This window comes from Tripterygium wilfordii, chromosome 3 (assembly GCF_013401445.1).
Source record: "Tripterygium wilfordii isolate XIE 37 chromosome 3, ASM1340144v1, whole genome shotgun sequence".
Taxonomy (NCBI): Eukaryota; Viridiplantae; Streptophyta; class Magnoliopsida; order Celastrales; family Celastraceae; genus Tripterygium; species Tripterygium wilfordii.
The window spans coordinates 951,051-966,165 of record NC_052234.1 but is presented as its reverse complement, the minus strand read 5'-3'; the positions used below and the strand labels follow the sequence as shown (position 1 = coordinate 966,165).

General features: G+C 37.7%; 4 protein-coding genes and 1 non-coding gene across 6 annotated transcripts; 4 read left to right on the top strand and 1 right to left on the bottom strand.

The window, feature by feature from the left end:
• Positions 1-414: 414 nt before the first annotated feature.
• LOC119987627 (PLAT domain-containing protein 3-like) lies at positions 415-1,295 on the bottom strand. The gene is made up of 2 exons (XM_038832542.1): positions 1,137-1,295; positions 415-1,053 (listed from the first exon to the last, which is right to left on the bottom strand). Exons 1-2 carry the CDS (start codon positions 1,197-1,199, stop codon positions 595-597), a joined length of 522 nt encoding a protein of 173 aa, XP_038688470.1. The 5' UTR covers positions 1,200-1,295; the 3' UTR covers positions 415-594.
• Positions 1,296-2,056: 761 nt separating this feature from the next.
• Positions 2,057-4,685, top strand: LOC119989220 (phosphatidylinositol N-acetylglucosaminyltransferase subunit C-like). Of its 2 annotated transcripts, XM_038834612.1 has the most exons (3): positions 2,057-2,339; positions 2,560-2,721; positions 3,564-4,685. In XM_038834612.1, exon 3 carries the CDS (start codon positions 3,718-3,720, stop codon positions 4,627-4,629), a length of 912 nt encoding a protein of 303 aa, XP_038690540.1. In that variant the 5' UTR covers positions 2,057-2,339; positions 2,560-2,721; positions 3,564-3,717; the 3' UTR covers positions 4,630-4,685. The 2 variants fall into 2 exon arrangements, with proteins under 2 accessions (XP_038690540.1, XP_038690547.1); XM_038834619.1 differs by lacking the exon at positions 2,560-2,721.
• Positions 2,062-2,145, top strand: TRNAM-CAU. Its single transcript is given in 2 exon segments — positions 2,062-2,099; positions 2,110-2,145. It is a non-coding gene; the product is annotated as a tRNA-Met (tRNA).
• A 419-nt stretch (positions 4,686-5,104) lies between the features above and the next one.
• Positions 5,105-8,526, top strand: LOC119989206 (protein NRT1/ PTR FAMILY 5.10-like). The gene is made up of 4 exons (XM_038834599.1): positions 5,105-5,335; positions 5,416-5,633; positions 6,471-6,982; positions 7,512-8,526. Exons 1-4 carry the CDS (start codon positions 5,206-5,208, stop codon positions 8,314-8,316), a joined length of 1,665 nt encoding a protein of 554 aa, XP_038690527.1. The 5' UTR covers positions 5,105-5,205; the 3' UTR covers positions 8,317-8,526.
• A 1,063-nt stretch (positions 8,527-9,589) lies between these two features.
• Positions 9,590-12,618, top strand: LOC119989210 (protein NRT1/ PTR FAMILY 5.10-like). Its single transcript, XM_038834604.1, has 4 exons — positions 9,590-9,820; positions 9,902-10,119; positions 10,815-11,326; positions 11,661-12,618. The coding sequence occupies exons 1-4, from the start codon at positions 9,691-9,693 to the stop codon at positions 12,463-12,465; spliced, it is 1,665 nt and encodes a 554-aa protein (XP_038690532.1). The 5' UTR covers positions 9,590-9,690; the 3' UTR covers positions 12,466-12,618.
• Positions 12,619-15,115: the final 2,497 nt, after the last annotated feature.

The following is a 15,115-nucleotide window of genomic DNA, read 5'->3' as shown; positions in this document are numbered from 1 at the left end:
GTCGTTATAACACTTCTTTGTCCGATCTAGATTAAATCAAGTTTCAACATAAGTTATATGCTTGAAATTCGAGTCCAGACACAAATTTTTTATCCGGTTTAAGACCGAGTACGAGTCCAAACACATAAATATTTTCTGATTTATTTGTTCGAACCCTAACTCGAATTATATTATTGTCCGATTTACTTATCTATATTTAAATCAATCTAGTTTTAGGGAATTAAAATACATTCAAAATCTTATCAGGATTAGAGTCCAAACAAATAAATATTTCACAAATACGTGTTATTATCCGACGTAGAACTGACCTGGAGTCAATTTTTTTTTTTCCACCCCCAAGTGAGGATCACATTTAGGCCTTACCGACAAAAGCCCATTAAAGAACAACTTAAAACCTAACCACCACTAAAACAATGCATTTCAAATTCAAATGCCTCGATTATTATCATAATGATAGCTACTCAGTTGACCAAAGAAGTGATCCGATCCGATCCGATAAAGAATCACATCACATCACAGCAAACGATACACCGATAAATCACTCATAGTACATACACCAGATTATTATTACTATTCTTGCAAAAATATGAAAAATCACACTACCGATCTGATCAGAGAAGACTTCTTGATCTTGCGGCCATCAAATTCAGACTGACAGTAATTCCTAATAGCAGTGAGCTCCCAAGGCGCCGTATCAAGGGCCAACCACTGCTCCACCGTGAACTGCTGCTGCGTACAGGGGGTGTGTACTCCGGTCGCCGTAACCTCCACATAGTTGCAGTACCATCCGTGATGGGGACTGGACCCGTCCGATGTGATATTCAAGGCACAGATTGGGGAGCTCAGGCACTCACCCCTCCCACTGAAAATGTCCAAATTGCCCCTCTCGAAGTAGTTGTAATCCGGGCCCATCAGCCCGCCCCAGGCCTCCAGGTCTGTGATCTCCACCGTCTCGCCGAACACGTCGTAGAGGGTTAAACTGATGATGGAATCGGTTCCGCCCTTGATGATCGAACCGGTCCTTATGTAGACCGTGTACACGCAATCATCGCCCTGCATTATTAATCAAACCAAAAAATTTAAAAAAAAAAAAAAAAAGAGTAGCGGAGTTGTAGAGTTTAGGAAGGAAAACTTACACGGGCGATGGTGATGAAGGAGAAAGAGAGGGCGAAGAGGACAGTGAGGAGCCTGACTGACATGTCTGTTTGGTGTGTTGAAGAGTGAAGCTTCGCGTCACAGAGAGTGAGCGTATCTGGGTATTGTTCACAGATATATATGGAAATTTTCTATATATGGACAATTTCCATTTACAGATATATTTTTATCTTAATAATAATGAGTTGGTATAAATTCAGAATTCAGACCCATGAAGAATCTAATGGCCATAAAACGATCACGTGTCGCGTGCATTAATTTGGATAGATTGGCAACGAAATGGGAAATGGGCCAAATGGCAACTTGGCAAATGTTGTCTGGGATAATACAGTGAATCAGTTATAATAGGGATCTCAACAGTTGATATTCTAGTTGTTGAATTGTATGCACAGAATTTTATTTGCGTCATGTAGGACATGCAGAGTTTATGAATTTACTCAGATTTTGCGTGTCTCCAACTCAACGACTAATATAATTAGAATATCAATTACTGAGATCTTTTTTTATCATTTTCGGGTACAACCTCATGTGCAACAATAGTTAAGCGACAAGAGGGGTGAAATTTCCTAGTTTTTGACATTTTGTTGGATCTTCTTTATTACGATTAAAAAACACGTAGTGCCACATTGTTAAAGGTTGTGTGCAAAACACAATACGGCCCACTATTGTTTGGGCCTCGAGCTTGAGACAAAAACAATCAGGGCCCAGTCTCAGTGAGGCCTGGATTGACCCAATGACAATGATGGACTATACAGAAGGGCACATTATCAGGCTCTGGCCCATTTATTCCCTAAGACAAGGTCCATACACCATACTCATGGGACCTCGATATTGGATATAGGCTTTAGCACAGAGCTGAAGATAGATTTTACGCATCAAAGCCATACGTTTGCCGTCGAGAAGCAAGGGGTGGTGGCGCAGTTGGCTAGCGCGTAGGTCTCATAGCTTAGAGTAATCCTGAGGTCGAGAGTTCGAGCCTCTCTCACCCCAAATCTTTTTTATATTTATGTTTTTTTAATCATACCGATAATCAAAAGTCCCTCTGTCTTATTTTTTGTGTTAATTATTGGCTGGAAGTGATAAGGGCCTCTAGGGTTTCAAATCGAGCGGTTCGATCAGGATCTCCATCGACGCTACACTGTTAGAAGCTCGCCTGGACTCTCTTCAAGCGGTTTATGTACGAGGTATGCAAAAGGCCGTACTCTTGCGCGATTGTATTGGATTTTTACAATCTGAGCTCGATATCTGCTCAATGCTCGTTGTTGCCATTTTAAATGCTGCCATGCTGGTGTACGTAGATTGTTGTTTTGTTGTGATGAACGATTTGAGTGTTAACACGGATGAGTTTTTTTGAGATTTTTTTTTTAAAGATTAATAAGCGATACTGTCTCCATGTTTGATCAGGTCCTTGAAGGGGAATATAAATGCTTGCGGTGATATTTGAGTATCGTTGTGTAATGGCTTAATTGATATTGCGCACTAGTAAACTCACATTGATATGATAAGGAACGATGTTATGAAGGAGAACTGCGTGATGAAGATGCGCAAAGCTGATCAGACAGATTGGTAGTGATGTCTTAATGGAATCTGTGATGTGAATATTCTCTGCGTTCATTGCTTGGTTGCAACATACATTTTCCTTAAGTTTCTTATACCTGAACTGTTTGGTCTTAGCTCTCTTTAATTTTACAAGAATAACTATAGTATGACAAGCTGGTTGTTTGAATCGTTGTTTGAATCCTGCCTGCCTTTTGGGTAAACACAGACCGTAGTTGGATGCTAACATTAAGATTGAGCACTTGAAAGTTAATGTATGATTGGTGTTCCCTAAATTTATATTTGGGGAAAAATAAAGGTTTTACTTTTAGGCTCATTCTCAAATTTCCATACCAAGGGTATGCCAGTTTGCCTCCTTGATTTCTTGAGATTAGACCCTTGATCTGGCCCTGCTTAGTTGATATCAAGTGTTGATTATATGCCGAACATTTCCATTTGTGCTCCTTATTGAGTTCATGTTACCAAAAGTTACGTGTAGTCATAGAACTTTGATTTTAGGGCCAGATTGTTTTCCTTTTTAAACTCTAGATAGTTACATATGAGATGTGTTTTGCCCTCTGCTTGAATTGAATAAATGAAAGGCTTGAGGAGAAAAGGGTGACAAAGTTAAAATCATGTCTGAAAACTTTGATTTTAGGGCCAGATTGTTTTCCTTTTTAAAATCTAGATAGCTACATATGAGATGTGTTTTGAACATGAATTGAAAAAATGAAAAGCCGGAGGAGAAAAGGATGACAAAGTTAAAGCTTGACCCTAAAATTAGGTAGCAATTCTATTTTCATCATTTTGTCTGATTTTCTCTAACCCTTTCATCTCTGGCTATTGTCCTAATTGCTGACATGCTTGAACAGGTCGCTGGATGTAATCCTGTTGCAAGAGAACATTATTAAACAAGATTTGTATTCTCTTCTGAAGTCTAGTGGGACATAAATTACTGTTGTAGCAGGGGAAATTGTGGCTGATAATCTGGAATAGTAGCATTGGCTATAAAGCAGTAGAATTTCAATGGATGCCATCAATAGATATAATTCTTCTCCAACTCAACCCAAATGGAGAAAGGTGGCATATGGAGGAATGCAACCTGGATATGACGACAACCACACTGATGAGACGTTTTTGGAAGACATGGTCATGAATGCCAACGTTGTTAAAAGGGATATGCTTAAAGTTATGCAAGATTCGGTTTCGATAGCTGAATACCTGTGCATTGTTGCCCTCGTCGTCTTAGTTTGGACCTATACACTTGGATTAACTCTTAACGAAAGATCCCTCCTGCTTATTGATGTAGGGCTTCTTGGATCAGGTTTCTCTGTTCTGCTTCTGACTGAAGAAATGCTTTCCCTCAGTCTGCTCTTCCATTATTTCCTAAACATCTCATTTTTCATTACTGGTTTATATGTTTTGGCTCCCATTTATCAAACCCTAACGAGGTCTATCAGCTCGGACTCTATTTTGGCAGTAACTATTTCACTTCTTATACTCCATCTCTTCCTCCATGACTACTCTGGATCCACTATAAGGGCCCCGGGGGCTCATAAAAATCCAAGCTTGACCAGCTGTATTTCCTTAAACGCTTCCATCGTTGCTTCAGTTTTCACCGCATCTCGCCTCCCGACAAGCCTGCATGTTTTCGCCATCATGTTATTCTCCTTGCAGGTGTTCCTCTTTGCTCCATTGGTCACATACTGTGTAAAGAAATACTCCTTCCGCTTGCACCTAATATTTTCCTTTGGGTTGATGGTTGTCACCTTGGCTTTAGTTTACATGCTTCACAGGTTAGTTTTTGTGATGTTGTTAGGCTTATTGGTTTTTGTGACTGTTGTGTGCCCATATTGGCTCATACGGATTCACGGATACAAGTTTGAGATCAATGGCCCTTGGGATGAGGCTAAGCTTTGTTTTGATATAGCAGATTAAGATAACTGATCCCAAACATTTTTGTGTGATGGAAGTTAGTAAAACGATTGGAGCTACACTCCCGCTTGTTCTTTGCTTTTTTATTTTTTTGTGTGTGTTTAGTGACAGTTGAATGTGCGATATGCATTAACTCTCGGTGGAGGGTATTGCTCATTTGTTAAAAGGGAGAATCGAACTCAGAACATTTCAAGTCAACGTTTAATGTGTGATAACAAGGATATTGACTATAGTGATAATTAAACTCAGGACCTTTTGAGATTATACGGTTTTGACCGGGAGAAATTCACTGACTAGGTTATCACTCAAGTGATTGTCTTTCTCTTGTTAGTGGTAATAATTATAATAATAATAATAAAATTTGATTTATTAAGAAAATCTAACTGAAAATAAAAGTCAATTGAGTATCACTGTCAACGACTTTTACGGTCGAATGAAATATTTAAATGGGTAATAATGAAGAAGAATCAAACGTCGCTAACCATATGTCGTGTTCACCACGTTTGATTGTGGAAGGGAAGAAATCAACAAGTCAGTTTCGTGTGGTTCGGAGTTCTGGCTTCTGATCACTGATCAGCCATGGCAACTGGCATTGATGAAGAAGAAACCCCGCTATTGGAACTACAAGTCGACGGCTTCGTCGACTACAAAGGCCGTCCAATCCTCAAATCCTACTCCGGCGGTTGGAGATCTGCTGCTTTCCTTATTGGTAATTTTTCAATTACAGAAATGCAACATCCACATATATTACTAAATCTTGCTTACAGTTGCTTAGGTATGTGTGTGTAGGAGTTGAAGTGGCGGAGAGGTTCTCCTATTACGGGATCGCTTCCAACCTTATAACATTCTTGACGGGGTCGCTTGGGGAGTCCACAACTACAGCTGCTGAAAACGTGAACTTGTGGACTGGCGTATCTATGCTGTTGCCTATTCTTGGTGGCTTTGTAGCTGATTCTTTCTTTGGAAGATACCGCACCATCGTCATTGCTTCGATTATTTACATCTTGGTGCGTTCTCTTTGCCTATCACTATTGCAATTTCTTGACATACAGTTCTGTACAAAAGAAAATTATGTACATCTGCTGTTGGCCAATCCTGTTATTATGGTGATAATCTTTGTTCTCTCTTTATAATGAAGTTGAAATTGTTTATCGTGTATGCTGAAAGATTTTCATTACAAAAACGTACTTGTGGGATTTGGCTCAAACGAAGTTTTGGGAATTTGGGCAGAGTGACTCCGCTCGAGCACAATTGGTGTTGGTTGCAAGATATAAATAGGAATTTCGAAAGGGTTTTCTTATTGTACAGTTATAGCGCGAGTGAGTGAGAGAGAAACTCTAGTCCTCTTGGTGTAAGTTTCACCCATTGTAATCTTCTCCTACAAAGCGAATCTGAATCTCAGCTGTCCGTAGATGTAGGCTTTTGCCATACCACGAATCTGAATCTCAGCTGTCCGTAGATGTAGGCTTTTGCCATACCACATAAATCTTGTGTTCTTTACTTCTTTGCTTTGAATATTTATCTCTGGATTGCTTGGATTGTGATATTGATTTAGTCAATCGATTGAATGCTTTGTCTGTTGGGTTAATTTTGGCAATACTTGTATTATGCTTTCGTAGGAAGTGAATGCAATATGTTTTGGGACTAGAGATAAGTGAAACATATTTATAGAAAATAAGACTGACTAAAAGCATCACATTTTTGTTATGAATTTAAATTGAAGCAAATTTCAACAGCTTACATGTGTAAAATTTTTTAAAAAATGAAATCCGAAATCATGGGACCTCTTGAATTGAAATGGTCATGGATGTAGTGATACTGATTTGGATTGAAATGTATTGCAGGGACTAGGCTTGCTGTCTCTGCTTGCCGTGCTTACTTCCGGCAGCAGTTCTTCTTCTAATATCTATGTAATTTTATTCTACGTTGCTTTATATCTAGTGGCAATTGGACAAGGTGGGCACAAGCCTTGTGTTCAAGCTTTTGGAGCAGATCAGTTTGATGGGAAAGATCCAGAGGAGAGCAAATCCAAAAGCTCTTTCTTCAATTGGTGGTATTTCAGTTCAAACGTTGGCATCCTCGTAACGTTTTCAGTCTTGGTCTATATTCAAGACAACCTTAGTTGGGCCTTTGGATTCGGAATCCCTTGTATTGTGATGGTGGCTGCATTGTTCATTTTCTTGCTTGGAAGTAGGACTTATAGATATAGTGCCAAGACTGATAAGAAACACCCATTTGTGAGAATTGGCCGAGTGTTTGTGGCAGCAGTTAGGAACCGGAAAATTACTCCTCTGGCAATGGCTCCCGAAGAGGAAGGTTGTGGCTCCTTGCCTCCCCACCTTTCCCAACAGTTAAAGTAAGAAAACTGACGCATCTCTTCATTTTCTTTTCTTAATTCTTATGTGTCCATTTTATGTTATTTCCACTAATAAGTACAATGATCATGCTACAAAAGTCTATTAGTTGCCAGTTCCAAGTCAATGTTATAGAACATAACTCCTTTTTTAAGAAAAATGAATCTTCATAGAAGCCTAACCAATATAACCTTTCGTAAGTTGTATTTTAGATCTTTTTGCTTTGTATTTGTTTCTTTTTTTCCCTATGAGACATGATACTCTTTGTGGAGCAAACTTTTAGTACAATAATGTGTGTGGTTATTTCTCTAAAGGACAATGCTAGAGACCCCCAAAATATCACCCTCAAAAGTCCCCCAAATCTATGTGACATTAAAATAGTCATTGATTAAAAACACACATGTAGAATCCACTTCACATCCAACACTCCACATTAAATGAGGGTATTTTGGTGTCACTTTTTGGGGGTCTCAAGCATTATTCTTCTTTAAAATGGTAACAACTCCAAGCTCATAATTTCTTCCTTGTAAGATGCCTAGACAAAGCACTGCTGACAACAGCTGGTTTCATGGAGGATGGGAAGGTGTGCAGCGCAGGTGAGGTAGAAGAAGCGAAGGCGGTACTAAGGCTCATTCCAATATGGGTTTCATGCTTGGGATACGCTGTAGCATTCGCGCAATCTTCGACCTTCTTTACAAAGCAAGGGGCTACTATGGACAGAACCATCACATCAAACTTCAGAATTCCAGCTGCTTCTCTACAATCTTTTATCTGCATCGCCATTATTCTCATCGTTCCGATATATGACCGTATTTTCGTTCGGGTATCAAGAGCTATAACTATGAAGCCCTCAGGAGTTACCATGCTTCAGAGAATTGGAATTGGAATGGTTTTATCTGCTATCTCCATGGTGATTGCAGCTCTAGTTGAGATGAAAAGGCTTAAAACTGCAGAAGAAAATGGGTTGGTTAATAAGCCAAATGCAACTATTCCAATGAGTATATGGTGGTTGGTTCCCCAATACATACTGTTTGGTGCTGCAGATGTGTTCACCATGGTTGGACTACAAGAGTTCTTCTATGATCAGGTCCCAGTAGAACTAAGGAGTATAGGTCTTTCCCTTTATCTTAGTATATTTGGTGTAGGCAACATCTTAAGCAGCCTACTTATCTCTGCTACAGACAAAGTGAGCGACGGTACCTGGTTCAACGACAACCTAAACCTGGCGCATCTTGATTACTTCTATTGGCTTCTTGCTGGACTCAGCGCGGTAGGATTGGCTTCATTTTGGTATTTTGCCAAATCTTACATCTATAAAAGGGAAAGCACAGGGTAAGGGTGTTCTTTCACTTCCTGGTTATATATTGTACAGCTTAATTGCTTCTTTCTTTGGGTGTGTCTAGGTGATTGTAAAGGCTGAAAACTTAAAACATATATATATATACACACACTGTCTACTTGTGTAGCTATAGAACCATATAATATAAAACAAACATATATGCATTGTTTGCCTTTGTTGATGGATACCCGCAATTATTGATGAACATATCGTAGAATCAAATGTGGTAAATGGACAGTTAGCGGTCCATATCCACTTTTTTGGGCTGAAGAAGAGAGATTATCACGGCATTAAGGAAGTCGAGAGTAATTAATTACTTCTTTTGTGGCCTCTAAGCATGCATTATGTGTGTGTTTGGTGCAGTGAAGGTGCATGCGGTTCCGCTGCATCAAACTAGTGATTGATCTCAGCGGATCCGCTGGCAAAACAAACTCCAATTAGGAGTTTCTTTGCAGTACATCCTTTACACTTTTTTCTTTTTTAAAAAGTTGAAAAAAGTGGGTCCCACAATAAATCATTTTATCAATATTTTTTATATAAATTATTTTTATATATATAATATATAACGTGGGTCAGACAATATTTTTTATATTAAATAATTTTTTACCGGGTCCCACAATAAATCATTTTAGTAATATTTTTTAATATAAATAATTTTTTATATATATAACGTGGGTGAGACATTTTTTAATATAAATCATTTATATATATATAACGTGGGTGAGACAATTTTGTTATTAATATAAAACTCACAATAATATAAATAAAATAAGTAAAATTATAAAATCCATTAATCATAAAATCTAATATTATAAAATTAAGATAAATTATTGGTTGATTATTTTGAGCCATTAAAATTAAGATAAATTATAAAATCCACAATAAAGTAAGTAAAATTATAACGTGGGTGAGACAATTATATTGGTTGATTATTTTCAAAAAAATTTTTACTTAGAACCGATCGATAAATTATAAATCAATCGAATTCATGTAAAAAAATAAATTAAAAAAAAACCCTGATCATTTACACCCCTAAATCCACAACAAGTTATTGCTAATAGTCATAAATTATTAATAATAGTAATAATACAATTTGATTTATTGAAAAAATTTCAACTGACAATAAAAGCTTCAATTGAGCATCACTATCAACCACTTTTATCAACCACTTTTAAGGTGATGGCACCGAATGAGATGTTCAATGGGTAAATAATGAAGCAGAATCCAACGTAACGTGGCTAAATAAAAAAAAAAAAAGGACGGGCTCATATCGTTTTCCGCATGAAATAGTTGCCTTTGACTGTTGAAGTTGAAGAGAAGAAATCAAGAAGTCGGTTTCGTCTGGTTCTGACTTCTGATCACTGATCAGCCATGTCAACTGGCACTGATGAAGAGGAAACCCTGCTATTGGAACTACATGTCGACGGCTTCGTCGACTACGAAGGCCGTCCAATCCTCAAATCCTACTCCGGCGGTTGGAGATCTGCTGCTTTCCTTATTGGTAATTTTTCAATTACAGAAATGCAAATCAACATATATTACTAAATCTTGCTTACAGTTGCCTAGGTATGCGTGTGTGTAGGTGTTGAAGTGGCGGAGAGGTTCTCCTATTACGGGATCGCCTCCAACCTTATAACATTCTTGACGGGGTCGCTTGGGGAGTCCACTGCTACAGCCGCTGAAAACGTTAACTTGTGGGCTGGCGTAGCCACTCTGTTGCCTCTTCTCGGTGGCTTTGTAGCTGATTCTTTCTTTGGACGATACCGCACCATTGTCATTGCTTCGATTATTTACATCTTGGTGCGTTCTCTTTCCCTATCACTATTGCAATTTCTCGAAACGAAAATGATAAAGATCTCCGTTGTATCCCAATTATCCCAACAGTTACTTGGATTGCACAGGATCCAAGTGAATTAGTGGGTTCCACACCCGCTGTTGGGATCCCTTATCATTGCTGTTCTCGAAATACAGTGCTGTGCAGAAGAAAATTATGTACATCTGCTGTTGCCATTGGCAATATGGTTATTATGGTGATATCTTTGTTTTCTCTTTATAATGAAATTGAAATTCTTTTATCATGTATGCTGAAAGGATTTCATTACAAAAACATAGTTGTATTCTGCTTTCTTATGAAGTGAAATGCGATATGTTTGGGGACTAGAGATAATAAGGCAGATTAAAAGCATCAAATTTTAGTTACGAATTAATCAGATAGATTCATATATGAAAGGGGTTGACTCTAATTTTTTTAAAATTAACTATTCGCCCCTCAATCGAGTAAATAGATCTACGAACGAATGGATCGGATCAAATTGGAAAATGGAAAGTCCTGGTATAGTAGATGCTTCTCATATTAATAGACAATCATACTCAATTCAATGGAATTGTTTGATCGTAAAGGGGATCTTCTATAATTTCACACGTGGGGTTATTTCTTGGTTTCTGCCAGAAGCAATTTTCAACAGCTTACTGATTTGGATTGAAATGTATTGCAGGGACTAGGCTTGCTGTCTCTGCTTGCAGGCCTTACTTCCGGCAGCAGTTCATCTTCTAACATCTATGTAATTTTATTCTACTTTGCTTTATATCTAGTGGCAATTGGACAAGGTGGACACAAGCCTTGTATTCTAGCTTTTGGAGCAGATCAGTTTGATGGGAAAGATCCAGAGGAGAGCAAATCCAAAAGCTCTTTCTTCAATTGGTGGTACTTCAGTTCAAATGTTGGCATCCTCGTAACGCTTTCTGTCTTGGTCTATATTCAAGACAACCTTAGTTGGGCCTTTGGATTTGGAATCCCTTGTATTATGATGGTTGCTGCATTGTTCATTTTCTTTCTTGGAACTAGGACTTATAGATATAGTGCCAAGACTAATAAGAAACACCCATTTGTGAGAATCGGCCGAGTGTTTGTGGCAGCAGCTAGGAACCGGAAAATTACTCCTCTGGCAATGGCTCCTGAAGAGGAAGGTTGTAGCTCCTTGCCTCCCCACCTTTCCAAACAGTTCAAGTAAGAAAACTGGCACACTCTCTTCATTTTCTTTTCTTAATTCTAATGAGTTCATTTTCTGCAATTTCCACAAATAAGTATCATAATCATGCTGCAAAAAGTATAATCGCAAGTTCCATGTCAATGTTATAGAAAAGAACTCCTTTTTAGGGAAATGAATTCTCATATAAGCATAAGTTATATTTCAGATTTTTTGTTTTGTGTTCGTTTCTTGTTTTTTTTCTTTCTATGAGACATGATGCTCTTTGTGGAGCAATGTTTTTAATACAATCATGTGTGTGGTTTTTTCTTTAAAATGGTAACATCTCCAATCTCACAATTTCTTCCTTGTAAGATGCCTAGACAAAGCATTGCTGACAACAGCTGGTTTCATGGAGGATGGGAAGGTGTGCAGCGCAGTTGAGGTTGAAGAAGCGAAGGCGGTACTAAGGCTCGTTCCAATATGGGTGTCATGCTTGGGATATGCTGTAGTGTTCGCGCAATGTTCGACCTTCTTTACAAAGCAAGGGGTGACAATGGACAGAACCATCACCTCAAACTTCAGAATTCCAGCTGCTTCTCTACAATCTTTTATCTCCATCGCCATTATTCTCATCGTTCCGCTATACGACAGAATTTTCGTTCGGGTAGCAAGAGCTATAACTATGAAGCCCTCAGGATTTACCATGCTTCAGAGAATTGGAATTGGAATGATTTTATCTGCTATTTCCATGGTGATTGCAGCTCTAGTTGAGATGAAAAGGCTTCAAAGTGCAGAAGAAAACGGGTTGGTTAATAAGCCAAATGCAACTATTCCAATGAGTATATGGTGGTTGGTTCCCCAATACATATTGTTTGGTGCTGCAGATGTGTTCACCATGATTGGTCTGCAAGAGTTCTTCTATGATCAGGTCCCAGTAGAACTAAGGAGTATAGGCATTTCCCTTTATCTTAGCATATTTGGTGTAGGCAGCATCTTAAGCAGCCTACTTATCTCTGCTATAGACAAAGTGAGCAATGGTACCTGGTTCAACGATAACCTAAACCGAGCGCATCTTGATTACTTCTATTGGCTTCTTGCTGGACTCAACGCTGTAGGATTGGCTTCATTTTGGTATTTTGCCAAATCTTACATCTACAAAAGGGAAAGTACAGGGTAGAGGTGTTCTTTCACTTCCAGGTAATATATTGTACACCTTAATTGCTTCTTTCTGTGTACTTGTGTAGCTAGAGAACCTTACTCAAAATATATTGCATTGTTTGCCTTTGTTGATGGATACCCGCAATTATTAATGAACATATTGTAGAATCAAATGTGATAAATGGACAGTTAGCAGTCCATATCCACTTTTTTTGGCCTTTACTAAAGACTAAAGACCAAAGAAGTGAGCTGAAGAATAGAGATTATCAAGAAATGAGAGAAGTCAAGGGTAGTTAAGGAGTAGTTATTTTGTGGCCTATAAGCATGCATTATATGTTGGAGGGATAGCATAGGACCAATGACTCGATTAAGAAACTGTAATTGACTACAAATCCTCCACTTATTTTCTCTAGTCAGAGCCAGCTATAGTGTTTTTTTTAAAAAAAAAACCAAAAATGATAACATATAAATTTGCCCTTTGGATATATAGAGCCTAAACTCAAGCCATCATGTCACATGTACATAAATATCCCACCCGACGATAAGATAAGTTGGGCTAAAGCCTAGAGCGTGGCCACAAGAGTATTGTTCCCAGTGGAAATCGAACTCAAAATCTCGTGAGTCCATACAGTTTATCCCCATAGAGATTCATCAACTAAGTTATCACCTAAATGGTTAATTTTAGTTTTTTTGTTGAAGCTGTCACCGTAAGAGTCATTACCCTAAAATGATGAACAAAATGAGGGTCTTGAATTATTATTTTTTTCTGAAATACCATATAGAAATATGTTTACGGTTAGAATCGAACGTTGGACACACATACCAATCGATTATCAACTGAACCACGTCTCATTGGTCTTGAATTGATTAATTTGTTGACACTTGACACATTGTTAGGCAATTGTTTTCGTTAATTATGCGTTTTCTTTAAATATGTGTTGACTTTTTCCAAACGTAGAGGAAAGACCTATTCATGGTCTTAATGAGTATTATAAAGAGGGAAACAGCTATTTACAGCCACATATTAGACCAATCTCGTTAAGATGTATATTAAGAGATGGGTATGTCACATAGAAGAAATTGAGTATAAGCAAAGTTACTAATTAAGAAAATTCACAGTATTAATCCATCATTTAAGGCCATCATGGTAAAAGATCATTTACTTGAATCCTGAATGTTCACAATGAGGAAGTGACGAATTCATTTTGTTTTGATATCTCCCTTGTTGGAGAATACATAAAAGAATAAAATTGTGTGATGAGAATGGCTCATGTATTAGTTAGAAAATCGAGCTCAGACACATTAAAATGATAAATGTCCGCACAAATTTATTTTCTTGGGTCATCCCCAAAGTATTTACGGGACATTTGGTTGACATTTTGAGGGGGGAATGAGGTGAGCCGAGGTTCAAGAAATACGTTACTTGTGTGAGAGAAGCTGAATTTTTGCTTATATACCAATACCATTCAATTGAGTTATACCAATCCATGTGGGATTATGAGTCTCGACAATATCTCCAATTAAGATCTTATTCTCCTTTTCAGAATCATAATAAATTTTTCCCATTCATCACTATTTTCATATTTATTATTACAATATCATCCTTATCCTCATTGTTTTATCAAAATTAAACTTTGCCATTCATGACAATCCGGTCCCCTCCGAGGTCCTGTTTCGACATTTCACGCAAACGAGTGCGGAAGTGACGTTAGTCATCTCGATCGCACATCTCATGCCATTGAAAAGCGCGCATACACAGCCAACTTCCGCTCGTGGCCGTCTTTGTATTCACGCAGGAGTACAATTGTACAAAGGAAGAACAACGTAACACTTCCAAAAATACCGACCAACATAGCGGAGTCAGGATTTTAGACAAAGGAGAGAAAAAAAAAAATGACGTGATCGGGAAGCAGCGTCTCAGATTTTTTTGGGATTATTTACTGAACATTTGTTGTTGAAAATGTTGTTTTAACATGATTTAAAGTTGTAAAATTCCTCCACCAATGTCATTTATCATTAGGGTAGTATTGATAGACCGGAAATCAAAACACCACATGTCCTTTTAAATATCTCTTCACGAGCATGAACAAAAAAAATTAAGCAAACAAAAGCAAGTCAACTTCAATATAAGAAAGCAGAAAGCAATTGAGCAAAATTAAATTTGTTTGGATTTTTGGGCTTTGTGGACAAGCGGATAGCACAAAGTTAGTTAAGCGGCCTTTGGACATTTACGATTTGTGGACTTTGTAGATGGAAGTTTATCGTATTTGGAATAAAAGAGGTTCAATAGAGACGAGTTTGGGAAAAATATATTTTAAAGGGGGATTGAAAGAATGGATAGTATATATGGTATTTTTTTTTAAATAAGGGGGTAAAATTGAACAAATTGATATGGATATTGACTTCTAATTGTCCCACGTTAATAAATTTCTTTTTTTAGACAGATTCTTTCTTGGGAAGTTATTGATGTGCTTATTTGAGATAATCGAGTCGGACCAATCGGCAATAATGAATTATTATTAGATGAACATAGAGAATTCAATTTTTATAATCAATTTTTATTTGACAAATCCCACCAAGTGATTGTTACAAGTAATTTCCAACTAATTCATTAAATAAAATAATAATTACGATCAAGATTTAGTTGTAATAGTAACATGGTGACCTTC